Consider the following 15,942-nt stretch of genomic DNA (forward strand, 5'->3'; position numbering starts at 1 on the left):
ATTAGAAATATATCTCAAACGAAATTCGAGGAAATAAGTTTAAATGAAATGCAGCACAAATGTGTATAATTTAACAGGCTGTACAGGGAAATCACGTGGTGTCCATATCAGATATTGTCTTCACATATCTATAAACTGATTTCAGTTCGATAAGGCAAGAAAATTGACTTTATTTTCCTGCAGTTTCTTTCAGAAGAGCGAAATTGAAAGGTCGAGTTTCAGAGATATTTGTTTTGCAAATAAGATATATCAATTCGACAAATATATCGGTTTCCTTCTCCTTGATTTTCCCCATTAACAGCTGAATTCTCATTAGTTTCCGTCGCATTTTAACAGCATAAATTTTCTTCGTTTTTCATTCATTAATAATCTAACGAATGCCATATTCATGAGAAATTCTTTTATTCTACATTAATCTTCACAAATAGCTTTAAACTCACAGTTTTAATATACGAATTGTGTTTAATGCGGGTGAGGAGAAGTGATACGTGATATCCTACTTATATATACGTGATATCGCATTTTTATAGAGATAAAGAATAGAGTAATTTACATTATTTTAATGGTTTTCTTTCTCATTTTCTTACGTTAATTTAGAACGATGAGACACAAACCCTTCTTTATTAACTCCAAAAATTAATTCTTTATCGCTTACTTTCTGATAATCCATCTGAAACTGTTGAATTCACAGCTATGCCGGAGGATTTATGAAGAGCAATTAATTTTCTAAAAATTCACCTTTACATAATTCTCGACGATCGATGCACAGCTTGCGAAGCGGAAGTACCTTTATTGATTAGGGGAGGAGAAGAAATCGGAAAGAATAATATGAGTTTCAGAAAAGGTTCTGTGGTATTATGTATGATAGGGGGACCACAAATCCCTTCAGGAAATGCAAAAGATAACGAGTCAGTTTTTAAACCGCCAGAGGGCACCGGTGGCTTTAAACAAGCTAGTTTCAGTTTCCGAATTTTCCGTAAAAATTCTTGATAGCAGAAAAGAAAGTAGTACGGTGAAAGTTATTATGAAACTAATCAGTCTTGTGTTTGCATCAAAATTGTGTTCTTGCATTCCACCTTATTTACTCTTTGATAAGCTGTATTTGTTTCATGCAGAATTGTTACAAACGAAACCAAAACGGGTAGTAAAATGGATTTAAAATGGATTCAAACGAGATTTTTTCGTGACATCTCTACCTACGTAAAAAGGAGTAGCCTTGTAGTTGAAAGCGTTAGAGTTACCTATAGTTGCAATTTTATATGTGGGACTGCTATAACATGCAGTTGTGCACCTCCCCCCCTTTTTTTTTTGATTTCAATCAGCCTTTACCAAACGTGTATCTCTCTCTCTATATATAGTATATATATATATAGTATAGTATATACTCGTATATATATATAAAACCGAGGACCACCAACTTTTGATAGTTTTTTAAATGACAAACTAGTTTAAAGTACATTTGTTTCGCTCTTTATTTGCTTTTTAATTTCGGATTTGCGTATAATGGGTTTTAGGCTTTTTTTTTTTTTTTTTTTTAAATCGCCGTTTTACATAATGGAAAATTTTATTTTTATTTTTATTTATTTACTTATTTATTTTGTAGTCAATTGAAAACAACGTTATGTTTTATTCTTTTTTCCAAGCGTTCCTAACGCGTGTAGGGAAAATGCTGGTACGTTTGAAATTCACTTTTTTGGTTTTTATATGAATTTTCATGTCTTAAATGAAAATTTAATTGATTCTTCGGTTTTTGATCTCAAATGAACCAGGAGAACGACGCATTTTCGAAACATATTAATCGACTTTTATGAAGCTTCATTCATTTTCCCCTGATAAGTTCTGAATTGGAGTTTCAGTAAGAGGAGATTAATTTTTAAATTGTACTATCTTGTATATTTTTCCCTTCTGGGTATTTATTTATCGAATTTATACTACTATGGATTCTTATTTTAATTTTGATTTGATTTGATATTGTTTTAAACCTCTTATATACGGTTGCAATTATTAATATTGTTGAGGAATTGCCTTGTTTTGACTCCAATTTACTTTTAACTTTGATGTTTTAAATTTATTTCACTTCATTTCTGCAGCTATCCACACATATCTTCATATACCCAGATATATATATATAAATTTTCACTCTGTTACGCCGCTCGGTGGGCTCAGTTTTTACGACAACCGTATCATGATCTATTGATCAAGAATTTTGTTTCTGTATGTTGTAGAGAATGGTAGAGTACAGGGGAGTAGCTAGAGGGGGGCAAGGGGGCATATGTCCCCGGTCGCAGAATCCAAGGGGCGCCAAACTGATGTTACGACATTTTAGAATTTAAATGTTTTCCATCCTTGGCAAGTAGTGGGGGGCGCTGAAAACCCTAGCTACGACTCTGGTAGAGTATAGTTTATGATGAATAAGTATTAAGATAATAACCACTGTAACACATCAAGTTATTGCTAAACTAGAAATTATTTATTTACATTAGAATGAAAAGGAATGTGAAACAATAATCGTCAAAACATTTTGAACACGTCTGTCTTCACTATCGCTCAGCTCCCGTCTGAATGCGTGCTAATTGAATTGAATTATGGTGGGGACGAGTCTTCGGCCCGAAAGTCTTTCTTAACTCCACAATTATTTCCCCTACTGGGGCAGTCGTAGTGAAACAAGAAAGGAAATCCACTTGGGTTATAAGTGGAAAATTCTTGAGTTTTAGCCGTATTAAATTCATGAGAAGTTAGTAGTCCAAGTCCGCATGAGTGTCGCCATCTGGTTATAGTGAAGAGAAATTTAAAATTGAGAAGTCCGCAAATGTGTCGCCATCTGGCGAAAATGTCAAGAATCATAAAATTAAAAAGTCGTAGAGATTAAATAAGGTATAATCAAGTAAAATCAGGCACAACTCCTTGAAGGAGATGTCGTGAGAAAGTAAAATAAATGAGCAAGTCGCAGATAAAAGTCCAGAATAATTCGTGAAAATTATTACAAGTAAGGTAGAAGTTGAAACTGATCGTCCAATCAAAGTTAGCAGAGAAGTCACGTGAGGCTCGTCGCAAATGCTACAAAATTTAGATAGTCTATAAACAATTTGAAGTAATGGATCATACAGTATACTTCTGCTGGAGATTAATTTTCTTCAGAGAATCTCATCAAAAATTTCAACTGTTCTAAATGCCAGTAACATTTAATGGGTGGGATTTCGAGAGGTACGAAGTTTTTGTGCAATTTCTTAAGTGGATTAATGAGATTGAAAACCTTAGGATCTTGAAGAATCTGAAGGATCTCTCTGAGTTCCTCTTCTGGATTAAAAGTATTTTTTAAAGCAGCCCTGTAATTTGCTTTTGGGTTATTAAAGACTTTACTGTGATTTGGATTCGGGAGCGGAGTGCGAAAATCTTCATCTGTAGGTGGGCGTGGTAGAGCTTTTGTTTCTTTTGTTTTTTCTGTTTATTCGAATCTTCTTTTGTAAACCTCGCAACCACGATAAACGATACGTGTTCTTGAGAAGTTCTTGAGGTTTCTGATTTTCCTTCTTTAAAAGTGCAAGTATTACTTCTGTAGTTACCGGTGCATTTAAGGTATGTGCCTACCCTAAATTCGTCGTTTTGGTAAAAAATTTATTATTATTATTAATATTATTTCCTTGTACGAAGTAAAAAGGAAGTATTGTAATCCCGAAAAGTTTCAGGCAGTATATTTCAACGAAAATATCCATTTTGACTGCTATGGAATGAAATTTAACGATGTTTTTGCGTGACATCTGTACGTAAGGACAGAATAATAGAATCTTTTCCTCCAAAAAAAAATTATAAAACTGCTTTAAAATGAATTGTGAAGAGAATTTTTCATGGTGTCTGCGCCTGTACGTACGCACGTACGTATGTATCTCGCATAACTCAAAAACGAGTAGCCTCAAAACGGTGAAATTTTGTATATAAGAGTGCTATAACATGCAGATGTGCACCTCGTATTTTGGTTACAATCGGCCGCAGCAAACGTATATAAATTTATTTATATACACTATATCCACTCTGTTACCCGGCTCAGTGATCTCAGTTTCTTTACTCTTATATGTTTGTAAATTGTGCATTTTTTGCTTTAAAAATGATTGAATTATGATGTTCATATCTTCCGGTTAAGGTTTTTATGCCTTTAAGAAATCTGAAAGCAATATTTGTACAATTATGAACAAATTAAAAGCTATTTAAGTACGCTCAAGCCTAATTTTTAAATAACATGGCGGACATGCTTGTTTACATTTGAAACAGCAGAATAGTAGATTTGTTACCAATCTAGAGAGACTAAGCTTCGCAACAACAAAGATAACGCCTTCATTTATTATTGCGAATTAAATCATGCTTAATCCTGTCTGGAAATTTTTTCGAGAAAATAAGTGTTTAAGATTTACTTCATAACTTTTAATATAGATATTTTGAGTTTTTATGTATTTTTGCCTTGTCCCGAAGTGAGAACTGAATTAATTGAATGAGAAATACTGAATCATATGTGAAAAACTATTTTTTTGTTTTGTTTTGTTTTGTTTGCTTCATTTCTTTTATACATAGTTCTAGATTTATTATAGTATTTGAATAGAACATGTGGCAACGATTAGATAATTCTTCAAATGATATAAGTTTTGTGCATTCTGAATTATAATATGAACGAAATATAACGCTGTTAAGTAAACCTAGCGCCAGGAGTGTCGCTATGGTAAGCAAATAGAGTGAATTTTAAAGAGTGCATTTATTCTATTGTGGTTTATGAGCTATCGGCGAAGTAGATTTAGTTCGACCCAACAAGTTTAAATGAAATGCAAGAAAAAAATGCGTATAATTTAATATTTCGTACAAGGAAGACATGTGGTGTGCACATTAGATTTTTATTAATTCATTTTATAGGCCACACATTTAGGTTTCCCAAAATGCTTTATTTTTGTTTTTACGATAACTAGAAGCAAAGTTATAGTATAAATAATAAACCGGAAGTGAATTTTTGATGCCGGAAGTTGACATTTGAATGGCCGTAAAAATGTAAACAATAAGTTTAAACAGCTATTTTCTAATTATTAAACAGTATGAATGCTGTAAAAGCAACATATCTTTCACTGTGGGACACTTTGCTGATAAAATGCCGACATGGGAAGACTCAAAACAATAATGAGTGTTTTAATAACCTTTTGAGGACTATTTTACCTAAAGAAACTTTTGTCCAACTGAATGAGAACATCGCTTTTAGGTGTACATATTGCTGTATTATTATTTAATTCAAGATATTTAGGATTTTTACCTATTTTCAGGCATCTAGAAATATAAATTAATCCCATTATACTTAAAACTACGTGAGAATAGACAAACAGCGAATTCAGAAATCGAAACGCCAATCTCTACAAGCAACGAAGGTTTTCAGAAAATGCTAAAAGAAAGTCAAAATTGGTTAAAAATAAAGCAAAAGAGGGCCTAACATACAAATACGGCGAGTTTTAAAAGTCTAAAATGGCTACATAATTTTTTGTGATGTATTAAAGTCTTTAAATGCATTTTCTGAGAAACTGTGTTTTTCTTTACTTTTGATTCCAATTACGTTAATTTCTCAAAATATATTTAGAATATAAATGAAATTTTGCCAAAATGTTTTATTCATCTTTAGCTGTGTTCTGTAGCAAAATCTGACCTCTTTGTATTTATTTATTGATAGTATTTTGAAGAAAAGAGGAGTTTTTTTTTTTTTTTTTTTTTCTGTTTTGTTTTAATTTTGGTGTATTGAGAATACGGCAAAGCACACTAGGGCTATCTGCCTAAGGGGAGGGATGCCTTTCGTGGAGGACTCTCTAACGGAAACTGGCTCGTATACACGTTACACATGGGGAAAAACCACGAAAACGCCCATGCAGCCAGCCCGTTCGCGGGATGTTTTAATTTTGAGTTTTTGTAACAAGTTTGGAATATGTCAAAAAATTTTAGAACTACAGCAAATCTTTTGCTACAGAACACAGGTAAGTATGTTATTTATATACTGTGTAAAGATTGTTGAATTATGTTCATTAGAATCTATCATAGGAGATCTGACGTAAATGAAAATTTTCACTCAAATTTTACTAAATATTGCGTATATTTAAAAAAAATTAATAAAAAGTTCTGTAAAATCCCATTTAAATTCATAGTTTTATATCCCATCTTACCCAAAAACATGTGTGTTTATTAAAAATTTTATGTATTTCAAAAAAGTGCTTCCTATGTAGGCACATACCTTAACAATTTAGTCTGTTTAAAGCAATTTTTTTGCGAATGGCCGAACTCTTGGCAATTATATAGCATTGGACGGGTCTTTTCTTGAGGGTGTATTTTTCAATGATAATGATAAAATCGAATGATAATGATAAAATCGAAAATATGAATGAGTCTATGAATATTTTCTCCTGCTGAATTGCGGTGAAATTCAAGAAAGCATATCGGTTGTAAAATTTTATGATTTTCTATTTTCTTCGGTTTTACTTTAATTATCGGGAAACCTTTGAGAAAGATTCTGATTCAGTGATGGTGCTGTGGTATATCAGATTTCGTAGTTAAATTAGTGATTGCTCTGCAGGTTTTGGTTGACGTTCGCCATTCAGTTTTATCTTTTTTAATTTCCTGAGTTTTAAGCATTTAGAAGGGCAGTTACGTGGAGTGGAATTTTTATTGATAATTTTCTTAATATTCTCTATCAGTTTCTAAGAAGTTTATACGTTCTAATCTCCAAATGGGGGAGTTTGGTGGATAAACTGAAGAATGAGATGAGACTTCGTTCATTTTCGCACTCTGGTTGCCTTTTTTCCTAGTTTTCATGTTGTTCGAAATAATACCGTTAAGTAACGCCGGGAAGAGTCACCATTAATACCATAAAGATACTTACACGTAAGTCTGGCTGAAATCGCTGTAAGAGGCGATAAAACCTGAACTAGTGTCTAAGAGCTCAAATATTCAAGTGTGGATGATGAACACGTGCTTGTCTAGATGGCGCTTTAATATAATCTTACTCAGTTACAGTTCCCCCATATAATTATACCAAAAGACGTTAGCCCAGTAGAGCTATTAATTTCGATTTCGCATTTTGCTTCGATTCACTTTCCAAACTGTTGCCACCAAATGTTACAACCATATATTATATTTAAAGAAATTAAATAATGAGGAATCTACATAAATGTTTATATGTTTCTCGCATTGTGATAAAACAACGATACCTAGAGCCATCCAATTTTGAATAACGTAATCCTTCAACGAATATGGGCATCTAGAAGTCCTAATTTGGAATTTGTTTTATTATCTATTTCATATTTTGCCAGACATTAAAGAATTTTTTATTAATAAACTCATCAATTTCAAAGCGAGCAATTGCAACATTGTACAAATATATATATATATATATATATAAAATATTTATATATCCAGCTCGGGGGCTTGTGTATCGAAAATTCTAAAGATATTCTCTTTTAAATATTTTATGGTATTGCTGTTGAACTGAATTTTATGATTTAAGTGCAAAGAACATCCTGTTTAATAAATAAAGGTAACACACAAAATGTTAAAAAAAAAGTACCTTTGGGCGTAATGTAAGCTTTCAGATTTTTTTAGTCCAAAGAGGCAATTTGCCAAGAAGAACAATTAATTTCGTTTTGGCATTTTTCATTGAAAACTGTGAACGGCGAATCACTTTTCAAATTGTTGCCACCAAATATTAGAGCTCTGTATTATACTTAAAGAAATTAAATAATGAAGTATCTGCATGAATGTATGTATGTTTCTCGCATCGTGATAAAACAACGGTACCTTGAGCCATTAAATATTTTGTAACACTTCCGACAAATTTTTGGATAAAAGTCTAAACGATTTCAAAGAGAGCAATGGCAACACTGTATGGGGGGAGGGAATTATTTCCAGTACACGAGACTGCGTATCGGAATTGCCATAGATATGCTCATTTTAAAATTATTTTGCGATATTGCTGTTGAACTGAATTTTATGGTTTGATTACGTAGAACACGATATTTAATAAATAAAGTAACACACAAAATGTAAAAAAGTCCCCTTTGGACGTAATTTAAAATCTGAACGCTTTCAGATTTTCTTTTCGTTTTAGTTTTTTTAATTAATATTCTTACATTTCTGGATAGCATTCAAGATAGCCAAACTGTACAGTAGCTATGATGATATAGTTAAATTCTTAATTTAATGTCTTTTAAATTTTAGTCATTGAAATATTCATAAGATATCCTTCTTTGACAGGAGATGGCCATCAGTCTGACGATCATGCTGCGAGTGGAGATAAAGAGGCTGGAAATTTCGATAAGAACCTGTATCTTTATAGCGTAAGTTCAGTACTCTGAGAAATATTTTCTCTTATATTTTCACTATTTTCTGCTACAATTATTTTAATAATACTTATTAATATAAGCTTTTAATATAAGGATGGGGCAGCGTTCTGATCACAATAATGTATGTCACATATTACTGCTTGGCAGAAGACACGTCACTTTTTTTTTTTAACTAATAGGTTATCATTTTATCTCTTTTCTCTAATAGCTGACATGATGACCTTTGAGCTTCGCTAAAATCTATTTCAAATAAAACGGCAACGATATCAAGGCTTTTCTTGCTTTATATCTCTTCGCGGAGATTAGTTTGTCGTTTGGTGGACTTTCCTTGGCCGTTCCGGTTCCCCGATCTAATAGAAGCTAAATTTTTCTAATGTCGTAACTAAAGCCAGAGATTTTTCAGAATTATTGAGCCATATTATTGGAATTGGAGAACCGCATTAGAGCTGCCATCCAAAGCGATATATTACTACGAATAATAGGTAAGTTCCAACGCCGTTTCGAACAATGAGTGGTGAATACAGCGGAGCTGTCCCTGGGTAGGGGTCGTATGAACATCGAATAATAAAGAGCGTTCTGCTAACTATTATTTGACGTGATTAAAAATAAATTAAAAAACAGTACCTTTGCTAATAATATGCTCTCAATGTAAATTCATTGAAAGATTATTTATTGTCATTGAAATAAGGTAAATATTAGAATGTTCATCGGTGAATATTTGGCACCAGTTTTCATTAGATATAACTCTATGCTTGGGTAAATAATTAAAATTCAATTACGTCTAATATTCTGATCTACTATTGTGGCTTTAAATATTAATATGACGTGGTTTCATAAGTCGCAAGAATCTATACTATTAAACGCATCCGTTTGTTTGTCTGTGGCATTATCTCCTCCGGAATGGTGTGGAGTTGAGCTTCAAAAAGGTACCACTGGGTTAAAAACATTCATGTGAAGCCATTTCTATTATTGTCATCTCCATAGGACTTTAATTATCTGAGATATTAATTAAAAACTCTGAAAACGCTAATTTCTGCACTCATTTTTCCGAGTGGCAACAGTCTCTCGCATGTCAAGATAAAAATCTACTTTATTTCGAGTAGTGTTGCCACTGCTCGCTTTCAAATCGTAGAGTTTCTTAGTAAAAAATTTTTAAGTTTTACAAAATATGAAATAAAAATAGCATCGCCAAACACTAAGTATATTATTTCCGATTCCAAAAATTCGTGGGAAGCCATTTTGATTGCTTCCATGACTTTAATCAGCCGAGATATTAATTAAAAACTCCGAAAAAACTAATTTTCGCACTCATTTTTCTGAGTGGCAGCAGTCTTGCGCGCTGAAGATCTGCTTTGTTTCGAAAAATGTTGCCACTGCTCGCTTACAAATAGTAGAGTTTATTAACAAAAAATTTGTAAGTTTTACAAAATAGGAAATAAAAATAGTAGTGCCAAACATTAAACATATAATTATTATATAAGGAAATATTCTGACGTTGGAGAAAGTACGCGATTGCATGTGACGTCATTGTATGTCGAACATTTTCAGTCCAAAGGGGCTTTGTCCCTGAAGGACTATTGTTTTCGTTTTGCGATTTTGCGTCGGACTCATAAACGTCGGTTCACTTTTCAAACTGTTGCCACAAAATGTTAGAGTCCTGCATTATATTTGAAGAAATTAAATAATGAAAAATCTGCATAAATGATTGTCTATTTCTCGCATTGTGATAAAACAATGGTACATAGAGCCATCGAATTTTGAATGACGAAATCCTACTGCGAATATGGGCATCTGAAATCCCAAATTTGGAATTTGTTTTATTATAGATTTTATATTTTGTAAAACTTTAACGAATTTTTGATTTACAAACTCAATGCTTTAAAAGCGAGAAATGGCAACGTTATATAGAAAAAAAATACTTTTATCTCCAGCTCGCGAGACTGTGTATATCGGAAATTCTAAAGATATGCTTAATTTAACATTATTTTGCGATATTGCTCTTGAACTGAATTTTATGGTTTAAGTGCAAAGAACATGATATTTAATAAATAAAGGTAACACTCAAAACGTTAAAAAAACGCCCCTTTGGACGCAATTTAAAATCTGAAACATTTCAGATTTTTTTTTTTTTTCATTAATGTCAGCATTTTAAATAAATAGGTGCCTTTGGCAACTTTTTTGTTTCAGGTCAGTATAACTGACACGATCTATTAATGCCACGCTAGTTCTTTTATTGATGAGAAAATATTGTTATATTACATTACATTTAAATCATGACGTCATAAATAGTAACCTGAAGTGTCAAAAGTTTTTGTTTTCTTTTTTGGCAATAAAAATTATTTACGAATAGATTGTTGCTTGGAAAGAATGAACTGATTTCATTCATAATGAAATGTTTTTAGTCATTTTCTTTTCAGGTGTACACAGAACTGATAAATTGTTTTGGGGCCACAGCCCACTAGTGTACAACTGAAAAGCAAATGAAAGTAATTAAACTAATATGGAGTATATATACCGCTTGCATACTTTTACAAAAGAGATATTTTCTACAGAATTTCTAATTTTACAAATTTAACGACCTTTTGTCCAAGGGCTTTCTAGGACAACAAATGCTTGTTTATAAAAAGGATGTCGCATTATAAGCTTGCAATAGCTATTAAGTTTTAATAACCGTTGGTTTTTAAATGCTATCTTATTTCTTTTTTTGGCTCATTGTGAGGCTCCCTTAAAACAGGAAGTTTGCCTAAATTGAATGGCAATGGGTATAATTAAAAAGTAAGTTTTTAATCTTAGCCAGAACCCATCGTGTTGCTGTCATCTTGCTTGCTTACGTCCCTTATAATAATAATAATGAAGGACATACCTAGAATTATTGGCAATGCCTGATAAGATGTTCTAAAAGTTAGTCATATCCATTCCTTTGCCATAAGTTTGTAGGCTTGACATTTACGTTATTATTGCTAATATTAGCATCAAGGCAAGCTTGCTTCAAAGCATTTTGCTCGAGAACAATTACGTTTAATTTATGTCATCAATTTAAATTTTGCAAAAGCTGCTAGAAATAGCTAATAAAAGTCTGTTTAAATTTTATGTCTGATTATATACGACTCACCTCGTATCGTCCTGATAGTTAAAGAGCATTAAGCCCCAAAAAACGTCTTCACCTTTTCAAATAGCTTCCGTGAGTAGCCGTTTGACTGGTAATGGCAAATTATTTCACACTGTAGAGACATTAGGTAAATTGGAAGCAGCCAACACCTTCGCCGGGAATCGAACCACGAACCTCTGGAATACCGGCACAGCACGCAGAACCACTACACCACGAAGGCACGCTAGGAAGGCGGAAGAAATACCTTATAACACCACAAAAGTACCGTACAATTATTGAAAGATCACCGAAATACTATATTTTTGTTGAAATTCTTCTTCAGAAAGATACTTTATAAGAAATTGTCGCCTTTCCGCGTCCGTGCTCTCAGGATGTTAATACAAAGAAAAGGGGAAAAAAACTTTTACACGAAAGTAAACCCTTTTTGAAGGAAAATCTGAAATCTGCATTTAATGAGAAATTAATTTTAAAATGAGATTTTTTAAAAATACGCTGTTTATAAAGGATATAAAAATAAAGTTTAACAAAATAAAAATATATATTTAAAAAAAATTTGAATTTTAAAGTTAATTTTTCTCATTATTCTCCAATACAAAACGTTTTTAAATTAATATGATTAATTTTGTTGCACTTAATTTTCAGTAATATTTCGTATTTCAAGAGCCATGGATGAGCCGCAACTGAAGTTATCTGTGCGACTCAGCGTTTATATTCCGTGGCATGAGTTGCTAGACTAAAGTGTTGCTAATCAAAATCGTAAAAAACAACCTTGTATTTAGCGTAAATACGCTATACGTATGTTTAAGAGTGAACAGTTATTAATGTGAAATTTAACACACTAAATGTGTACGAATGCAAATTATAAAAGTTCACTTTGAATAAAACTGAACATTTACTATTATTTTATAACCTTTTTTTCATATAAATTGCAGTAAACAATGCTAAGACCTTCTGCTATTTACATGTATATAATTATGCTTACACTTGATCTACTTCGTACTGAACATTTTCACAAGGTTTGACAACCTAGTACAAAATAATTAAAGCATCGTGGAATTCACAAGGCAACTCCACGATGCGTTAATTATTTTGTACATTAAATTGCGCGGCAAAACATTTTCAACCATCTTGCTTAAAGCTCGGTAAAGGTCATATTGTACAGATATTAGGTATTTTTTTAAAAGCAGAAGTGATGAAAAATGAGCAACACTTTTGCCGGGTATCCAACCACGGAACTGTGGAATACGTGCCCAGCTTGCTGACCACTACACTACAAAGGCATGCTAAGAAGACGGAAGAAATACCTTATACACTTCCCCTTTTAAATGGCGACTGGATTTTAGGGGACCGAATCGCCAAATCGTGGGAGTGGAGAATCATTATTCGGCCCCTTTTTAAGTTCGGGTGCCAGTGTAGAGACACGAAATATTTTTTAAAGCAGGAGTGATGAAAAATGAGAACGCCTTTGCGCCGGGAATCGAACCACGGACCTCTGGAATACGCGCCCAGGGTGCTGACTACTACACTACGAAGGCATGCTAAGAAAGCGGGAGAAATACGTTATGATATGAAATGACAGAAATATTACTAAAATCCCATTGGTCCATTTTAGAAGCCAATTCCTCGGTGGCGATACAGATGTACACTTACGAAATATGCTCCCGGAAAAGGCATGGATATAAATTATAAATTTTTAGTCCCTTCATAGGAGGTAATGGTGGCTGCCTATTAGGTGTCTAAATCAGGGGTTTCCAGTTGCCAGCGTACTGACAGGTTTAATATTTTGTTATGGCGCCCTCGTTGTGCTCAACCAAGTACTTTATAACCTATACTTACTGCATAGTGTCACAAAAATTAACAGTGCTTCATTAACCCTTTGCGGCACAGTGTGTCAGGTCTGGGCATACTTAAAAATTTCCTTCTGTACGCACAGAAAAATTGAATGAAAAAGGATTTATAGGTTACTCTGAACCTTTTTTATTTGTAGTAGATGGCAGCTCAACACAAACCAGTCCATATATTTTAGCCATGTTTAGTTTTTTAAGGCCCTCATTTTTCAGAGAAATCTTCCAGATTTTTTTTAGGGTATAAAAGGAATTGTTTGAAAAGAAATTTCTATGTTATTTTTTGGCTGTATGCTAATCTCCTTATTCTATATTAGTTTTAAATTTTTACCTTGAAATCTTGCCTAAAACAAACGGCGAACCCTAGGTGTGCCCAGGCCGGGCTCACGGATCATCTAGAACAACTGAGATTCTGTATTCTCTGTTTCTCCGCATCTCATCGGTGAGTTCATTGACAGCAATGCTCGTTTCAGTACTCTTTTCGAAGCTCTATTCAGTCATTGTTCCACTTTGAGCACACCCACAGAATTAACACGATAAGTGCTATCTTCACAAAATTTTACTTGTGTACTCCTCTAGACCTAATTAGACTGCCTACTTTTTTTTTTTTTTTTTTTTTTTTTTTTTTTAAATCAAAACTCCGACTTTAAGAGGTAGCGTGCCGGAAAGGTTTAAATACGACTCTATATTGATACTAGTGACCAAGCACAGAAACGAAAACAACTACAATCTGAGGCTCATATAGGTATATATTAAACTGATACACAAGAATATTATATTACCATTATTAAAGAAAAATAGCACAAAATCCTCCTTAATCTCAAAAAACATTCGGAATTCGGAAGTTCGAAATTTTGGTTTTTTTTTCGTAAGAATAATTTGAATTTTTCGAATCCTCAATTTAAATATGGTTCAGTATTACCATATTGAACTATATGGTTATATTCAATTAATGAATTATGAAATCTAATGAATACGATAATACATTATCGTAGTTTCAATTGTATACATCCATTTTAAGCATTTAATATAATGTTTTTATATAATACATTTAATATAATATATTTATATAATACATTTAATATAATACATCCATTTAATAAAATGTTTAATAATCGTTTACTTAAGACACAATAACACGCCGAATAAATACTAATTCAGAAGTCAAACAACAAAAATCAGCGTTATAGTTACAAAATTTTCACAGGACTAGTTTCAATGGTTTTATCGAACCACCACCTTCAGCTGCAAAACCGCAAAAGAACAAGATAGGAAATAATGATTAGATAAGATAAGAAAACCTGGACAAGAATAAGCAAGTGGCGCCATCTGTTGGTGAAACCAGAACTAAAACATAATTTCTTTAAAGGCCGAAGGCAAATTTGGATTGGAATTAGGATCGTTAACTAGAACAGAAAGATTTTTATGAATGTGAAATGCTTCTAGAAAATCCAGTTCTCCAATGGAAGATGGTTTTTGAATAATTTTGGCAGCAGAAAAACTGAAAGTGTGGTTTTCGGACCAACAATGTTGAGCAACAGAAGACTTCTGTGTTTCTTTTTTTCTAACATATGCCTCATGTTCCTTGACGCGAAATTTTAAGGCTCTCTTAGTTTGGCCAATGTAAATTAAACCACACTGGCAAGGAATCCTATAAATACCCCAGGAATTCATATCCGGAATGGGGTCCTTGAGTATGGAACTCGGAATTTTATTGATGGGAGAATAAACAACCCGAAAGTTAACATATTTTGCAGATATTTTGCAGAAATTTAACTTTCGGGTTGTTTATTCTCCCATCAATAAAATTCCGAGTTCCATACTCAACCAAGGACCCCATTCGCTTTCATGTCGTAGTTGTTAATCAAAATTCGTAAGTTTCACAAAAATCTATACATATAAAGAAGAATGTCTGTTTGTGTGTTTTGTTTGTTTATTCGCGTTATTAGTTTCTGATCAATTATGATGTATTTTTTTGCCAGATGTAATCGACTTCAATTGAATATAGGTAAGATATTGGACTGAACTTGAGCTTTTACGACCATTCGATTAGAAAGACGAAAATCATTTAAAACTGCATGCCATTCTTGCTGATATAATGAGAGAAAATTAGCTTATTTTTCTATGGAAATTTTTATGTCGTTTCCGTTTCGCATGAGACTTAAAAATGTATGCCTGAATCATATTTTTTGCATCGTTATTAGAGAAGGATCAGAGCGGTATCATTCTCTCTGTTGTTAGAGGCATTACTCTCAATCTAAGTTAACTGGTATCGGGTACTTCCGCTAGTGTATAAATAAGAGTAAAAATTCACGAGCTGACCAAAAAGCGAGCAGTATCAACGCACGCATGCGCAGGTTCACCGGAAGCTTATTAAGAAATACACTGTGTTTACTAGTTTGAAGTCTTGTTGTCTTGCTTTACATTTCAAACTCTCTGAGTATAATTTACCCACATTTTTCTTTTACAGGATGAAATGGCAGAAAGACCTCACGTAGCAACATTTCTAAGTACTCTAGCCAATTACAATGTTGCTATACCCACTGTCGAAGATCCAGAGGGCCCTAAGGAAGGAAAAGCTCCACCAAAGGTATTGTTGTTTTTCAAGTACACAATTGTTTGCAATCCTCGAATATGCCAC

The 15,942-nt window shown here is 33.0% G+C and overlaps 1 protein-coding gene across 2 annotated transcripts in view; it reads left to right on the forward strand.

The window, feature by feature from the left end:
* Nucleotides 1-15,942, forward strand: part of LOC118205151 (solute carrier family 12 member 7-like) — a 430,643-nt gene that overhangs the window by 221,629 nt on the left and 193,072 nt on the right. For both annotated transcript variants that reach the window (XM_085822721.1, XM_085822719.1), the window contains 2 exons: nt 8,260-8,342; nt 15,772-15,891. In XM_085822721.1, coding sequence (XP_085678847.1) covers nt 8,260-8,342; nt 15,772-15,891 — 203 coding nt within the window. The remainder of the gene's footprint in view (nt 1-8,259; nt 8,343-15,771; nt 15,892-15,942) is intronic.

This window comes from Stegodyphus dumicola, chromosome 1, assembly GCF_044657685.1.
Source record: "Stegodyphus dumicola isolate Sdum_Otavi_A_Nest chromosome 1, ASM4465768v1".
Classification (NCBI taxonomy): domain Eukaryota; kingdom Metazoa; phylum Arthropoda; class Arachnida; order Araneae; family Eresidae; genus Stegodyphus; species Stegodyphus dumicola.